This window comes from Lutjanus erythropterus, chromosome 15 (genome assembly GCF_056507025.1).
Source record: "Lutjanus erythropterus isolate fLutEry1 chromosome 15, fLutEry1.hap2, whole genome shotgun sequence".
NCBI classification, from domain to species: domain Eukaryota; kingdom Metazoa; phylum Chordata; class Actinopteri; order Lutjaniformes; family Lutjanidae; genus Lutjanus; species Lutjanus erythropterus.
In genome coordinates, this window is record NC_139331.1 from 15,472,135 (window position 1) to 15,489,046 (window position 16,912).

Below are 16,912 nucleotides of genomic sequence, written 5' to 3' on the forward strand. Positions count from 1 at the left end.
GTCACTAAAGGCAGCCACTGTAGTGCCAAAGTGCCATCTGCTGATGAGCAGCGGTAAAGGCAGCATCCTAAAGGGTCATTGAGTTCATTCAATTTAAAGGGAAAGAGAGAAAGAAAGGTAGAATGAAAGACAGAAAGCTGTTTAGCCTGCTATAATTGCAACAAAGTCAGAAGAATTGCAATTATGCCCTCACACAACACTGCACAACCGCTATTCTCTAAGACCCTCCTCCATTTATCTTCCTCATGTTTGGTCCTGTGAGGTTATCTCTCCTCGCAGGACTTTGCAGGTCATCAATACACTTCTCTACAAAACAGTTGTCTGTCAACCCCAAACAAAAGAGAGTAAAAACATATTTGACCTTCTGCAGTGCTGACTGGTATTCTTAGACATCGTTTGATAAATTCACAATGCTAGGACGACAACAGACAGCAACACAAACCTCAAATGACTTCTGATTCCATTCAGTTTAAAACATCCGAATGGCTTTTGGTGTGTCCTGGTTTTGTGGTTGTATGAGATGTGTTGACCTAATTCAGCAGTGTAATTATGCCAAACTTCTATATTTTCATTCATAAGAGCAGAGTCTATACTTTCCTTTGAAGTTTTTATGTGATCCTCTTCATGTTCTTCTTCTTCTTCCTCCTCTCCTCTCATTATCAAATATACACTGTAAAAAAAAAACTACTTGTTTGAACTTTAAAAGTTAGTGTCCAGTCTGCCTTAAAATTTTAAGTTGACTAAGTTTGAAAAAGACAAGTTTAAGTAATTTTGTAATGATTCAGAACAAACAAACTTTTCAAGTCAAATAAACTTGACATTAATTCAGTTGTACTTCAGAAAACGTGCAATAAGTTTAACACATTTAGTTGAACCATCTCTTCAGTCACATTGACAAGCACTACAAACAAACTTGACTTCCTGTGTTTTCTCAGTTTGAAGAGTCAGTGCGTCATTTCCAACAAAGACCTTCCAACAGCAGCTGCCAGTGAATTTATTTAATTTAAAGTGTAAGGGTGTAGGGACTAGATTCAATACTAACCATCATCGTGGTTCACTGTGATTTCATTAATGTGAAAACAAGTGACCATGACTTGTGTTAAAGTGCATTAGAGACATGCAACAAGTTTCTACCATGTTTTTTTCACACCATAAAAAAGAGTTTATGAGAATTTTAACTCTCAAACAATGCATGATGGGAAGTCTGCAACACTGGAAAAAGAAGAGGAGAAAACACAAGGGCTTGTCTTTAATAGATTTTTGAGTTATGAATCAAACTTAACCTCCTAAGCTTTAAAATAAGTAAATAAAGTTCTGCCGACCTATAATATTTTTTGAGATAATTTACTTTTCTGTAGTTCAGCTCGAATCCTTGAGTTTAAGAAGCCTCCCAAAATGTGTATTTCAAAAATTGCTAACAGTGAGCTGTGAACCTGATTTGTCTTTATCTGGGTACATTAAAATTAAATGGTTGCAACTGAAAATATTAAATCATTAACCATCATCAGTTGATCAAAATAAGAAAATTATCTTAACAAAACATTATTAGTTGGTAAAACTAGTTATTGAACTGTACAGCACATTTATTCAACTCATCAAGTCAAACAACTTCAAGTTAGAAGAACTCATATTTATAAGTGTTGGAAATACTAGACATCTTAAGTTTATTTAATTTAAATTAATAAAACTTGTATATTTACATTTTCTTAAATAGATTTTTATTTTTTTTACACTGGGCCATAATTTCTGAAAATGTTAAGAAAATTGCTGACAGATTTTCAGTGACAGTGAAATAACTGGAATCTGACTCACAACAGCTATATTGTTTTTTTTTTAATTAAAACTTTTCTGCCAGATGGAGAAAACTTTGTACTTAGACCCACAGTCAGACGAGTGCCTCATACAGCTGTCAGGGTTTTGCACATCAGGTGGTTGAGGATGTTGGCAGGAAATGACATTCATGTTGACTAATATTGAGGGCAACCACAGCGAACCTCAAATGTACCTTCTCACAGTGAACAGATCGCACACAAGATGTCTGGAATCGCACACAATGTGATGAAGCTACTGCTGCTTTCTATTATCAGAACAGGTGAGTAAAACATGATTATCATGTGATCTTAGTCTTATAATCTTATCTTGAACATATAGTAGGAAATCTGATTTCTTGTCTTCTTTCTTCAGGTGTGAAAGCAGAAGATGGTCTGATATTTCCAGAACAGGGTTATAACATTACATTTCCATGTGAAGAAGATATCGTCTGCTTTCATATATGGCAAATCAGCACAAGTGAAACAAGTGATTACATTGGCATAGTCAGTAATGGAGAGATTCAGACAGCTCGATCAGAGTATGTGGACCCAAAATGTTCTCTGCAAATCAAACATCTTACATCAGAGTACACTGGATGCCATCACTGCCAACAAAGACCAGATGACTTCTCTCATTGCAGCAGTGAGTTCTGTCAAGATTGAAGTTTTATTGCAGCTGTGTGGGTTGATACAGAAATATTGGAAAAACATACATAAATAAAACAAATACATTTTTCTTTTTTTTCTTTTTTTTAATTTTCTCTTTCTTTCAGCCAGCCCAGAGTTAAACCTCATTCCTGGCAAAACGGTGTCCATGCAGTGTGTACTCCTCACCTACGTGGAGCAGCGACAGTGTGATACACAGCAGCTACAACAGATCAGCCTGATGTGGGTGGACGAAGCTGGCACTGAGATACAAGAGGACTCACAGCATCAGATAAAACAGCAGTCTCCATGTGATATAACCCTGACCGTCACTTTTCAAAGTCCTGGACGCATAAATTTTAGGTGCCAGGCGACTGTAGATGGACAAGTCCATACTTCAGTGCGGCTGCGGGTCAACTGTCCAGGTCTGTAAAATTCATTCTAACCAGAGAAACCAATGTGGGTGTTGACTCCAAAGAATTATTAATGAGAAATGCTGATTTCTTTTTTAGATTTTAAAGGCAGGGGAAGAGGACTCGTCACAGACCTAGAACCTGAAAACAAAGAGAATGAAGGTACAGTATTAAAGACCAGCTAGAATTGACGCTCATATACAAATTGACCTTTTTGTAAAAATGTACTCAACAACAAATAGACCTAATAGACCGTTTTTCACAGCAGCCATATTGATATGAAATAGTAGGGTAATCAAAGGTGTTACCAATGATACTATTTAAGGTCCTGCTTCATTTAGTGTAGCAGAGCCGTTCCAGTGTGCCATCATGAACAATAGCAGCAACCTGACTCTGTTTGACTTGAATGTAATGGAACCTTGATTAGTATCATTACCCTGCTATTTCATGTCAAAATGTCATGGCTGCTGTTATGAAGGTCTGTCCTTTTTTTAATCCATATTACATTCAGAGGTAATCTTACCAGCGCTAAACAAGTCACATGATTTTCATTCAGTTCAATTTAAATATTAAAAGAATAGTTTGACATCTTTTAAAACACATTTACACGCCGTCTTGCCAAGAGTTCAATGACAGAATTGCTACTATTCTCATATGTGTCAGCTGAATATGGTGCTGGAGCCAAGAGATGGTTAGTTTAGCTTAGCTTAACTTCACCTCAGGATAATGACAAAACTCCAAGAAGTCACTGCACCCTGCCAAACAAACAAACAAACAAACAAACAAACAAACAAACAAACAGACTTGCTTGTAGTTAGCTAAACTAAGCTAAGCAGCTGCTGGTCGAAGCTTCATATTTAATGTACAGACATGAGAATGATATCAAACTTCTCACTGAGCTCTCCGACTGTTATTTAGTATAATTGGTGACACCTGCATTTGCCTACTTTGTCATGTCAAAATGCTGTTAAAAATGTCATTGTTAATTTTAATTGGATTACTAGAAAGTACTACACAATTTGCATATTGACTTCCGAGTATAGATTAGTTTAGTTCAGTTCATTTTGAATATTAAAGGAATAAGTATTTTTTATTATATTTTTTGGGAAACATATCTTATTTATAGATAGATGCCTTTATTTGTCATTACACAAGTGCAATAAAATGATCTTTGGTTACAATTATTCAGAATCTAGTTAGAGGATTGCTACCACTTTCACATCTGTCTGTTAAATTTGAAGCTGGAGCCAGTTAGCTTAGTTTAGCATAAGCTAGCCTGTCCTCAGGATAATGACAAAACTCCAAGAAGTTGCTGCGCCAGGCCAAGAAATACTACTGCAAATAAACCAAAATAACATTAACCATAAAACTACAAGCTGTCGGTTTTACACTTTGCTTTTAGTGATGATTAAACAAAAGAAATATTACATGTCAGTCTTAGCTAAGTTAAGCTGCTGGCTATAGCTTCTTATTTATTGTGCAGACTTGTCTTCTCCTCTAGTTCTCAGTCTACGGATCTGGACTAGTTAGGACTAGTTTCAGTCATACAGTGTGAATTAATGTATGTAATTTGCATTCTCAGGTGGCAACCAGGATGCAATCGGCGCGGGTGTGGGGGTTGTGGGATGTGTGATTGTGACAGCGCTGGTTGCAGCGTTTGTTGTGAACAAAAGAAGAACAAGTAAGTTTTTGAAATGGAAAATTAACATATAGTCTGTGCAAAGACTGGCCCAAAGATTCACACAGTCACTTACAAACATGTACTCGGGCCACCTTGCACAACTGTACCCTGTGGTCTTTGAGGCAATCACTTATGCAAGATGTGCTAATAACCTATAAGTTGTGTTTGTTCCCCACATGTTGGTTATTATTGTGCAAAAGTAGAGTCGTGCGTAACAGGCTTTCTTATGTAACTCCTATACTTATCAAATACTTAAAATCAAGTTGTCTCAGTGATTTTTAATCGCTTTAAATCCATTTTAATCATTATAGACAAACAGCTGCGTGCTGAGTCCTCTTGTTACACGACAAGTACCTACAATGTAAGTAAATTCTTTTTCCAGAACACACAGAGCAACATTTTTTGTGCTTTTGACCCGTTTGAAAGTTAATGACTGTGCGTATCTGTGTGTGTGTTCAGGTTACGAATGGAGACGATGTGGTCTACGCTGACGTTATTCTACCTGTTGGCTCTGACGAGGTGTGGACCCATGAGTATGAGTCCACTGAATATGCCTGTATCCGATACAAATAATTTGTTGTCCAAAAAATGCACCATAGCTTACCTTTGTTTGTGTTTCAACTGCCATGTACTTTAATATGGTGATGTGCTCCACATCAAATCCCTGCACTGTAAATATAGTTGACGCATTAAACTAACAGATGTTTTGCCCTTCTACTCAGTCATTTTGGATTTTAACTTTAGGAACATAGTACATGATTTTGAACAGTCTATGTTAATACCTTACATTTTCACTGGAATCACCATCCATTGGGATTTATACTGTTTCTTACTATTTTCTTTGTGTTAGTGTAGAATAAATTAAAAAAAAAATTACAAACTTGGCTGTTAAGTCTGCAGTTATTTTACATACAAAGTATATTTATGTATCATTACACAACACAAGGTTGTACAATGACTTACAAAAAAAAACACATTAATATTATATATAGTAGACTGGTCGAATATCATCATTGTTCTGTGAAAAACACTTATTTCCAGATTTGGTGATTTTTTGAAAAAAATCTTTCTTAAACCAAACAAACCATTTACAAAGTCACTGGATCATCCAAAAAATGCAGTGACCACAAAGCTGAAAGCATAGCTGTTCTAGCTCCTGAAAAGTTTACATGTTGGAGATAATGTTTTTTATTGAACAGCAGCAGTGTGTTTTAATGTTTTGTAGTCTGGTAGTAAACGGCAGAAAGCAGCAAGTTGACCAGGTGGCTGGAGTGGGTATTGTCTTTAAGCATCCTTTGGGCTCCCTGCAGGCAAAATAAAGCAAAACCTTAGATGCATAGAGAAATATATTTCTAATAAGAAAACTTTATGATTGCATTGTGTTACTTTTAAAGATAATATGTGTTCCTTTTGGTGTCACATTTCTTTCACAGACTATGCATCATTTGACTGAACAATATCAAGTTCAAGAACACAATGAAACGACGGTCTGAACATTTCCCTTTCAGTAAATACAGGCCAGCAGTAACTTTCAGCTATTCATGAAGCGGTCAGGACAGCAATGCAAGAGAATCACAGTAAATTGACTGTAACTAGAGGTGTTTTTATTGGTTTCCAAACAAGGTGGATGAACTTGCAAGGTTGGCCACAGACAACATGGTTGAAAAAACAAAGACAGCAATCAGCTAGAATTGTCAAAAATCCAGAATTTAAAACTTTGATACAATTCTATAAAAAAGATACTTGATATTTTATGTAATACCATGGCAAAAAGAAAAAAAAAGACAGAGACACACAAATTAGGATAATTTATTTATTTTCTTTTACATGACCTGCACACAGAACTGGTAGAGGAAAAAGTCACTGAACAGTGTCTGATTTTGCTGCAAGCCACTGACACTATTCCATTGACTTGAGGTCTTAAATGAGAAATTTGATCACTTTTATACCTTTGGGTACTTTTGATTAATGGATATTGTTTCATTTAAAACATGTCGTATGGAAAAAGGATTGATATTTTTGATAATCTTACATCTATATGGTATTTTTGAAGATGATGGTGGTTTGGCATTCAGTGGAAAACTCAGGTAGCACAGCCCAATGTGGCGCTTTTTGGACACCTACCAATGATTTGGCCTGTGTAAACATTTTAAGCTAAACTTTGTTTAAATCTGGCTGCAGTCTTCTGTTCTTTCTGCTTTCCCCTGCCAGAACAGTACACACACAGTCACACCTGCACACACACATACATCCACTCAGACACACTCAGCCACAGCAGGTGAGAGACTGCCGGAGCCGGTCCCAGTGTTGCCCTATTTGCATTTTAAATGCTTGCAGCCAGCCCACTACTGTGTTCACAGTGCAGCGCAGCACAGCTAATCTACACACCTAAGGTGTGTGACTGGCTACAGCCAAGAGTCTGAGGGGGTTGAAGAGATGGTGAAGACACAAAAAATGATAAGAAAAGGGGAGATGAATGAAGTTGAAAAGCTGTGCTGGAATGGTTTTAGACCCTTGTTACGTATCATATCAGAATATGTTCATTTTCTTGATTTAATCTTTCAAAAACAGAATGAAAGCAGGTTCAAGATCTTTTCTGCGGTTTGTTTACAGCAGTACAGCAAATAAAAGAAGGAAAAGAGGCAATGTATGACACAAAGAGCCATGAAGGATAGCAAAGTACATAACATGTCCCTGAACTTACACTCAAATCAGAATATCTGGGGATAATGTGGCACATTCAGCATATTTGTACAACAGTGACACTGCTGCATATTTCAGTGATGAGGCCCTTCCACAAGGTCAGTGTTGAGAGGCTTTATTGAATCATCTCTGATTAATAATACATTGTAAAAAAAAAAAAGACTTTGTCACAGGATGCCTCCTGGGCCTCTTTAATAAAACAACTCACTATTTAAAAAGTGCCTTTTATATTGAAAAGGTGTACTGATGTCTGACCTCTCTTACACTCCGCTTCCTTAAAGTGCTTTTCAAACACTTTCTTTGACTTTTCCTTACAAAACATGTCGCCATCATCATTTGAAATTGTACAGTTAGTTTAGTAATCTCACTCCTTGCAAAATTTCACCATACTGTGACCTCCAAAAAATTTGAAGTCAAAGACTTTTTACTCACACATGTATTACCATACTTTTCAACAAGTAGGTTACTTTTTAACACACACACACACACACACACACACACACACACACACACACACACACACACACACACACACACACACACACACACACATTGTCCAAGTAGCTGATAAGCTTCAGGTCAAAGCCTTGAACCCCAGTGAACTCAGGCACCAGCTTGTCTGCCAAGTGCTTGGAGTGGACAGATCAGTGGGGGACAAATGCTGCAGTCCCCTGCAGTGTGTGTGTGTGTGTCTGTGTGTGTGTATGTGTGTGTAAAAAGCTACAGGGTCGGGGCCTACAGTATAGGGGGCAGCGGGGGATGGGGGACAGTGCCTGGGATTGTTGTGCGTGTGTGGAACAAAAGGCCTTGATTACTGAAATCCTGCAAAAGGCAGGAGGAGAGGAGGTGTTAAAAGTGATACAGTGGAGAAACGAGCAGACATAGAGGTCAGGAGATCCTCCTCTCCTCTCATAAAGCTCATGTCCACACCCTGTCTGCACATAATATCCACCCTAATCCACAAACTAACCTTTACACAAGAAATACATCTCATTCTAATTTTCAACAGTTACAGAAGGCCAGGGGCCAGTTAATGAGCAAATATTTATTATATTTAATCAGATCAAATGAATAAACATCATCTCTTTGAATTCTCCATTTTCAAATGAATTTATGAAGAAACTGAGAAAACTCAAAATCTTAAGGCAACTTACTTCAATTGATTTTTGAGTTATTAGCCCAACTCAAACTAATACTGTTTTGCTGAGATAATCAACTTGAATCTTAAGAGTTTTAAAATCCTCCAAAAAGTATTTCAAAAATTGTGGTGGTGAACAATAATTTTCAGTTGCAATCATTTATTTTTTCAAATAACCACATAATGACAAATTAGGTTCCCAGCTCTCTGTGAGATAAATTTTTTCGGGGGGTTTCTAAAACTCAAAGATTCAAGTGTATCTACAGAAAAAAGTAAATTATCTCAACAAAAAGATTATAGGTCGACAAAAGTTTCTTTAGTTTTTTCAAAAGATAAGAGTTTGATTCAAATAATTAAGGCAGTTGAAATCATGAGTTTTCTCAACTTTTTACAAATTATAGTTGACAAATCTGATTAATTTGGTACAATGATTGACACTAGGCCAAGACGATATTTCACTATATTTAATGGCAACAACTGAATTTTGTTTAAAATTTTAAGTTAATATAACATTAGGCATGCACTGTAAAAATAAAGGACTTCTTTTACTCAAAAAAGTTAGTGTCCAGACTGTTTTTTTCCATTGACTGATTATGAAAAGTCAAGCTGAGGTAATTTTGTAATGATTCAAAACGAACTTTGCAAGTCAAATAGACTTGATTCAATTCAGTTTCTCATGAGAAAATCTGTTCAATAAACTGGAGATATTAAGTTGAACCAACAACTCTTCAGTCACACTGATGAACATTACAAACAAATTTGATTCCCTCGTACATATTTTCTCAGTTTGAAGAGTCATTTCTTCATTTCAGACAAAGAGTTTACTAAAATTTAAGTGGAAAGATGTATGAACTGAATTCAATACAAACCTTCAGCATGATGTTTTATTTAGTATTGTACAAATGAAGCAGCCATGAGTATTAAAGTGTATTACAGACACACAGCAAGTTTTCAGTTTCAGTTAGAAGAACTTGTCTGTTTTGAGGTGTCCTGACAACAAATGCTAGAAAATTTGAGTTTAATGAACTTAAATTCCACTTAATTCTTGTCTGATTTTTTTCACAGTGAGCAGGACCCTGTTCCATCATGCAATCACTCAAATGTTGGAATGATTAATAAATAAAAACCCCAAACTTCTCCTACCAGGGACAGAATGATATTTAAACTTTTTAAGTGTGTGTAGGATAATATATGTAATTTCCCAAGCAACAGCCAAGGGACATCATTTAACATTTAGCCCTACTAAATGGTATAAAAAACCCCAAAACAAACAAAAAAACCATTGTGAATTAGTAAATGGTTGGAGGGCCATCCAGCACCATATAGTGTCCCAGATTTAGCCCACAGGCCTTCAGTTGAGCATCACTGCTTTACACTGTCTCTGGAGCACACAAACTGAAGAATAAATACAAAACTTCAAATTCATACTAACTGTAGAAGATGCAAATATTGTGAGTTTTTTTGGTTTGTTTGTTTTTTTAGAATTTTTGCATTTAATTTTTTTAATGTAGCTTTGTTTATACAGTTCCTATTTATTCTTTTTTTTTTTTTTAACTGAAAGTCTACATTTTTCCGTTTTCTTTTAAGTTATTTTTTCCACTCATTTGTATATACCCCCCTTCTGAAAAAACAAATAAACAAAAACTCATTTTCTGCCACCAAACGTACTTTTGTGTGGTTTTTATTTCACACTTGCTTTGGTAAACTTCTGTTTTCCCATGACAGTAAAGCCCATTTGAATTAACCTGAATTCAATTTAACCAACTTTAACAAGCAATAAAACTAAACTCAGACATACATATTTCTGTGTGACCACGTGAGAGTAAGGAAAGTTTATTTATGATGCAAAAGTAGCCCTGACTGATATTTGACGCTTAGAGAACTTGACAAATAACCTTGAAAGTGAACTGTCGTCATCTGGAGTTGGCCTTGACAAAGGAAAAGCAAAGAAAAAAAGAAAACGTGTTGCTAAAACCTAAAAACACCGATACCTGTTAACCTCCAGGCCTGCCTCTGTGCGCTCTGATGGGCCATGACACATTGGCTTTTGTTAACACTTCACATTGAAATTGACCCTGGCTCTAGTCCCCTACAAGAGGAGGAGGAGGGGGAGGGAAGGAGGTGTCTCTCGACGCAGACACAAAAAAGGCGAATCGACGATTAACAATTTCCTGAAGGGAGGTGCTGCTTATCACTCCCAAAAATCTCCTGCGCTGCTCACCGGAGGAGGACAGGACACTCCGGAGCTGCACGGCGCGCACACAATGGACTAAAACTCCCGGAGAAGAGACAACACAATCAGCTGTGAAACCCTCCACTGCAAACAAGCCACTTCTTCTGAGGCTCTTCTTACAGTCTCTGGACACTCAGGTACGAACATAATTGTTTCCAGTGTTGCGTTGTGATTAACGAGGTCATTTGTTGTTGTTGTTGTTGTTTTTTTAACCTAGATTAGCGGTTTGTGTTGCGTTTTAGGAAAGGGCAAACCGATATAAACTTGAATTGATTTAAAGTGTTTGAAATTGGAGAAAGTTGCAAATAAATCACCTAAAACGCGTAATTAGGGCGCAGCACAAAGCAGAGGCCATGCTGTTGTAGGTAATGACTTTGAAGCAGGGGCGGATTTAGTCATTTTAGGGCCTCACAGGGCAAACACAGGGATGGGGCTGTTTACGTGCCTTGTTATGCTCATGTTTAAATCCTTGAATGAAAAAAAATAAGTTGAATGTGGAGGATGAATTGAGGAGTCTCAGAAAAGAAGCTTCTCTGCAGGCTGGTGGTACTACTGTATCTCTTGCCAAATGGCAGCAGGGTGAACAGTCTGACCGGGGTGGGTATTGTTCATTAGTATCCCCCTTCTTCTGCCTTTTTTCAGTCCGGTCTATATGCCACACTGAGCCATTTGTTTACACGAGTTAGCTGCTGTCCTCCTGAATCATTTTCGCTGATGCGCAGTAAGATCACTGAGCAGTACAAAGTAGCGGGGAGGCCCCAAGACACTCATGATATGTGTATGGATTTTTACAAATACATTATTAATTAACAAAACATAGCTTAACCTAAAGCATTTATTGACCTTATTTTATGTTAGTTGAAACAACAAGTAAAAATGCCCTATTTTTTTTCAAATGTTACTGACTTGTAATTTGTAGTTCTAGCCTTTAGATAAGATAAACCTTCATTGATCCCCAGATGGGTGAGCGCAGGTACAGTGTTACATGTGTTAAAAAACAAAACAAAAATTACACTTACATTTAATTACAGATAAATCAATTTAATTCTTCATTGTACGGGACTTAATCCAGTGCAATAAATTAATGAGATGTGTTTATTTTGTTCTGAGCTAAAACTGCACTGGTGGAATTTAATTAAGCTGAAGCTATTGTTTGCCAGTGGATAGACCACAGTAATCTGGTCACAAAGGCACGAACACTTCCCTTAAAGCCTTTGAAGAGTTTAATGTCTATAAACTTCCCACAATCATCTTGATCTTTAACTTCAACACCTCTTCCTCTCCCCATCTTCCCTCCAGCTCTCATCAGGCCAGCTATGATTCAGAGGAAGGAGGTCGTGCTGTCTGTCCTGCAGGAGCTCCAGGAGGCCACAGAGAGCTCTGGGTTGGATGCTCTGACCAGAGTCGCCCTGGAGGTGGACCAGGTCCTCGCGCCCTTCCAGCTCCCTGTGACCCCCTGCCAGGATTTCCCTGAGTGGGCAGGCGTGGATGACACAGCTCATGGCCTCTACCCAGCCGACGCACCCGCGGGCCTCCTGCCTCTGAACTGCAAGGGTGGAGAAGGCAACCGACTGTTTGATGCAGTTAGCATGCTGTTAGTGGGCCACACTGAACTTAGCTTGGAGCTACAGGTGAGCAGTAATTGTCTAAATGTATACTGTTGCGCTTAAAACATCAAAACGGCAGTTTATATGTGCACTTAAACCTGTGGCAGAGAGTTTAATTTTGGCATCCCTGGGCAAAAATTCCATAATAACATAGAAATCAAACAAACAATGACTGTCCAGATTATTAGTCAGCCAAAAGGTAGTTCAAGGTGTTGACTGGCAGTCAGGAAAAATCTGATCAAATTGTGAATATAAAAAAATAAAAATTCTTTATCCACTCATGATTTAACCAGTGGGATTAGGATTTTTCTATCACAGTCAGAATGCCTTGGATTTTTCCTTACTGCCAGTCAACACCTTGAATCTGCATTTGGCCTATTAGTGAGCTGAATTATCATTATCATTATTTGTTTTATTTCTAACTACTAGACCCTGAATGGCACCTGATTTTTTATTTATTTATTTTTTGGGTGTGTACTGTTGCTGGAAATCAATAAACACTTGAATTTTAGTGGAGTGTTTCAGGATAAAAAAAAGCACTTGGATTTTGGATCAAGTGCTAAGAAACTGCAATCAGAATACTTCCATGATAAATTGCTACCTGACTAAATAGTTAGCTTTTTAGATAAAGAAATAAAAGATGTCAGATATTAGCTTAGCCAGGTTGTATAGGATGCCAAATGTACTTAAAGGCAACATTTTGAAACATGACGCTTGGGAGTTTTTGAAAGTGTTTCTGTTTCTGACCTTGGTGTAGGAACTCTGTCCTATGTTGCAAAGACTCAACAATCAACCATCTTACAGCCACCAATCTGAAGCGCCAATAATTTGTCAGCCTGGGAATGAGACTCAATTATTGCACCTTTACTGACTGTATTAGTAACTACATTATTTTCCTCCACAGGTACGGACAGTGGTGGAAATGGTGCTCTGGAAGAGGTACTACCTGTCTGGGATGATTGATTCAAAAATGATGCTTCAGGCAGTTCGCTTCAGTCTCTGTGCTGATGAGTCTGAGGATATGCTCAACCTGCCAGTAACGGTCTTGGAGGCCATCTTTGATGCAGATGTCAAAGCTTCCTGCTTCCCTGGCTCCTACGCCAATATGTGGCATGTGTACGCTCTTTCATCAGTCCTGCATTTCAACATCTACTCCATCTACCCCATGTTCAACCTCAAGATCCGACCCTATTTCAACCGTGTCATCCGTCCAAGGACCTGGACCAGTAACTCAGAGCCGCTGACCCTCCATGTCATGTGGTCTGGCGAGCTGCAGTCTGAGTCGCTGTTCAGGCCGAATCATTTTGTGGCACTTGCCCAGACAAGCGACCTCACGTTTGGAAGCCCTGACAGTGAGGAGAGGGAATCATCGATCAAGAGTGAGGAGCTGCTGAACCCAGACTTGCAGCTTTCTTACCCAAGTCTGAAGGACAAGTACAACATCACCAAGAGGACTTTCTACCGCTGGAAGAGGCAAACACAGGAGCACTGCAAAAAGTCTGCAGCCAGGTACGAGGCAAAGTATTTTCTGCAGGCCTGCTACCTGGAGGGTAAGCTTATCCCTCTGCACCAGTTCAAAGAATTTTTTCCGGAAATTTCAAGGTCGTCCTACTACAACTGGAAGCATGAGCTTCTGAAAACCGGAGGAAACTTCTCCACGTCTTCATCAACTGGAGAGATCAGTCCTGGAGAGAGCACCGAACAGGAGGCCTGGTCATCGCCTGATGCAAAGCAGGATGAGCCGGATCACCACGATAGCGTGGCCAGCATGTTCGGCCTCAGCCTCGGCAAGCTCGACCTGGAAAGATCCCAGAGTGTATCCCATATGCAGGAAGCTAAACAGTGTCTGCAAAATTGCATTGCCATGAACGCTGCCTTCCCTTTCAGGGTCTTCAAAAGAAATTTCCCAGGGATCTCCAGATCAACATACTACAACTGGAGGAGAGAAGCCATGCTGTTCAACAGAGGTTACAAAGGCAGTGCTGGCAGCAGTGAGGACAGCTCAGATCCTGACAAGAGCCAAAGTCCAAAAAGTCTGTCACCTCTCATGCCTAAATCCAACCAGCCTGTCTTTGCAAGAACAAGGATCTGCAGGCGAAAGCACAAAAGCTTCAGGCTGGCTTACATGAGTAAAAAACAGCTCAGAGATGTTGCAAAGCTGCATGTCCAGAAGTCCAAATGGTCCCTGACAAAGTTCAAGCTCAAGTTCCCATCCATGTCTCCTTGTTTCTACTGGCTGTGGCGCAGCGGTCAGAATCGGAAGAAGAAGATGATCTCAAAAACTGCAGAGATCCACCACCTTCCTCAGAGTCTTGAGAACACTACTACAGAAAACAAAGTTATGGAGAGGACGATGGGTAGTCAGCATGTGCTCCCATTTGTTGAGACTCCTAAATATCTCGAAAGTTCCCCCATGCCCCCATTTGATGCCCCACATTCAAAGCACACCCTTCACAGCAAGGCTCCCATAGGTGACCAGATGTTTTCGATGGGTGTTGTGGCTCTGGCCAACTTCAAGGCCAAGGCCAAACTGTTCCTGCAGCAACGCTTTGAGGAGAAATCCTTCCCCACATTTAAAGAATTCAGGTCTTACTTCCCCTACACTCCCCGCTCGACATACTACATGTGGAAGCGAGCTTTGTATCATGGGGTGTCACTGATTCATGGGTAAATTCTATAAAAATAGGCTTTCAGGAGGCAACAGAAAGCTCTGACAAACATCTTGGCCCCAAAAACTTCTCATTCTTCTCTCCTACCTTTGCATTTTTTTTGTAAAAAATACTACCTACATCATATTGACTTCATGTTCTGAACGACTGTTAAGTACACTGGCTTAGCATCTAAATGCATTGTGTCCTTCCTCTGCCTCACCTCCACAGCTCATTCCTCCCTCCTGGACATTTGCACGTGTGTGAAAAGAAACTGAGTCGTCGGTCCATTTAAACCTTGCATGTTGCCCTCCAGGCAACAGCCAGTTCAAAGCTGTTGTTACTGGTGTTCTGTTTGAAGCCGTTTCACCTCTATTACCCTCTAATCCTCGCTAAGCATTGTACATTGGGTCGTTTTTAATTTTTTTCACTTTTCATTGTAGTAAGATTGTTACTGCCTAAATGTATGAATTTTTGTTGATGCATGTAATATTGACCTGGGAGATTACAGGTGTTTTTTTTTTTTTTTGTTTTTTTTTTTATTCTTTGAATGAAAAGAGCAGCCAGTATTTGTTTTCAGAGTTGGATTTACTCTCTCTCCTCAGTAAACAGGGTTCCAGTCCTTTTGATTACTGAATGTACACACCTCAGGGATTCACTTTGTGCACCTAATTTTATGAGGTTGTCTGAAGTTTTTGCCATTTTAATGGCCAACTTTTAGGATGCATCTTTTGCTGTGAACGTTTATATAAACCGTGAGTTTTGGTCACACTTTATTTGCACTAAAATAGTTCTCATTACACTGTTGAATGTATTGTCTTAACCAGCATGCACCCATTGGTTAAGTTTCCAGAAAATCTATTTTTTGAAAAATATTTGCATGGTTTCTCTTGATAACTGAATATAAATGAAGATATTTTATTTTTTGTACAATCCTTCATTTCAAAGCTACCTATTTCCTTGTTATGTTGTGGAATACTTCCCTTTATAATCTGTTTTTTTCAGCATGCAGACAAACATTTTGCAGAACTGCCACTATTACAACTCTGAAAAATAGATTTCACTCCATGTTTGTACTTAGTGTATTTATTTTCTTATCCATTACATGCCTGAAATTGGTACTGGTGATACTGGCAGCCTGTATTACAGTCATTCAGCAGGTAAGGAAATCTGTGCTGTTTGGCTGTATATCAATAAAGTATCGACCAGCATCAACCCTTTGCTTCATTCTTGCTTGAAAAGTTTTCATATCACGGGCTATTTAGCACTGCATTTTTGGTGTTAGGTATAGAACATGACCTTAGGAAATGGTGTTTTGTCGTGTCAGCTCGTTGCTTGACAAATTGTTAAATCCACTGGTTATTTTATGCTCCGCAATATCTAAAAGCAGTCATTGCAATAACTCAGGCAACTGTTAAGCCTCTTTGTAATTTTCATGAATCAATTGGTCCTCCTTCCAAGTCAGTGAGCCCATTGTTCTGGCTGAAGTGATACCAATAACCTCTCTAAGTGCTTCTAATCTTATGCCCCATCAGCTGCATCTTGATTTGATTCTCTAGTGAGATGAATTGGACGAGCACGATGAACACATCACACATTAGTGGCAGAGGTCTGCAAGTCAGGCCGAGCTAAATCGTGTTGGAGTCCAGTGTGTTGTACAAATGATAATGCAAAAGAAAAAAGCAACAAAATAACCACATCCAAATGTGCAAACAAGCAGGTCAAACCGAGCCACTGGCTAAAGAATAGAAATGAGCTTGGAGACTGCCTTTGTGGTTTTTGCCCACTGCCTTCTTTCTGTTTAGCTATTGTGCTTATGCTAATGAGGGTAATGGTCAAGAGGGTGGGGCTGCAGTACAGAGATAGAGAGAGAGGGGGGTTAATTGTATGCATGAGGATAGAGTTGTTTGAGATAAGGCCAAGAGCATCCAAGAGTTTAGAGGGGGAGGGCAAGAAGTGTAGAGAGAAGGAAAGGGTGATCTGTGATTTAGACTTCAGCCTTAAAAATTAGTATTGAAACTTTGTTTGGATCA

The 16,912-nt window shown here is 38.8% G+C and overlaps 2 protein-coding genes across 3 annotated transcripts; both read left to right on the forward strand.

The window, feature by feature from the left end:
• The first annotated feature begins 2,480 nt into the window (after positions 1-2,480).
• LOC146314189 (uncharacterized) lies at positions 2,481-5,123 on the forward strand. The gene is made up of 5 exons (XM_084737066.1): positions 2,481-2,881; positions 2,969-3,031; positions 4,452-4,550; positions 4,862-4,911; positions 5,010-5,123. The coding sequence occupies exons 1-5, from the start codon at positions 2,626-2,628 to the stop codon at positions 5,121-5,123; spliced, it is 582 nt and encodes a 193-aa protein (XP_084593192.1). The 5' UTR covers positions 2,481-2,625.
• A 5,433-nt stretch (positions 5,124-10,556) lies between these two features.
• Positions 10,557-16,094, forward strand: vrtn (vertebrae development associated). 2 transcript variants are annotated; one of them, XM_084738004.1, is made up of 3 exons: positions 10,557-10,761; positions 11,924-12,255; positions 13,136-16,094. In XM_084738004.1, the coding sequence occupies exons 2-3, from the start codon at positions 11,941-11,943 to the stop codon at positions 14,900-14,902; spliced, it is 2,082 nt and encodes a 693-aa protein (XP_084594130.1). In that variant the 5' UTR covers positions 10,557-10,761; positions 11,924-11,940; the 3' UTR covers positions 14,903-16,094. The 2 variants fall into 2 exon arrangements, with proteins under 2 accessions (XP_084594130.1, XP_084594131.1); XM_084738005.1 differs by lacking the exon at positions 11,924-12,255 and having other exon boundaries at positions 10,560-10,761.
• Positions 16,095-16,912: the final 818 nt, after the last annotated feature.

Bases quoted from the DNA above. Each gene is read 5' to 3' on its own strand.
- LOC146314189 (XM_084737066.1), top strand. From the start codon at position 2,626: ATGCAGTGTGTACTCCTCACCTACGTGGAGCAGCGACAGTGTGATACA. The intron at 2,882-2,968 runs GTCTGTAAAATT...TTTCTTTTTTAG, and splicing joins GCTGCGGGTCAACTGTCCAG to ATTTTAAAGGCAGGGGAAGA. The intron at 4,551-4,861 runs GTAAGTTTTTGA...TAATCATTATAG, and splicing joins TGTGAACAAAAGAAGAACAA to ACAAACAGCTGCGTGCTGAG.
- vrtn (XM_084738004.1), top strand. From the start codon at position 11,941: ATGATTCAGAGGAAGGAGGTCGTGCTGTCTGTCCTGCAGGAGCTCCAG. The intron at 12,256-13,135 runs GTGAGCAGTAAT...TTTCCTCCACAG, and splicing joins AACTTAGCTTGGAGCTACAG to GTACGGACAGTGGTGGAAAT.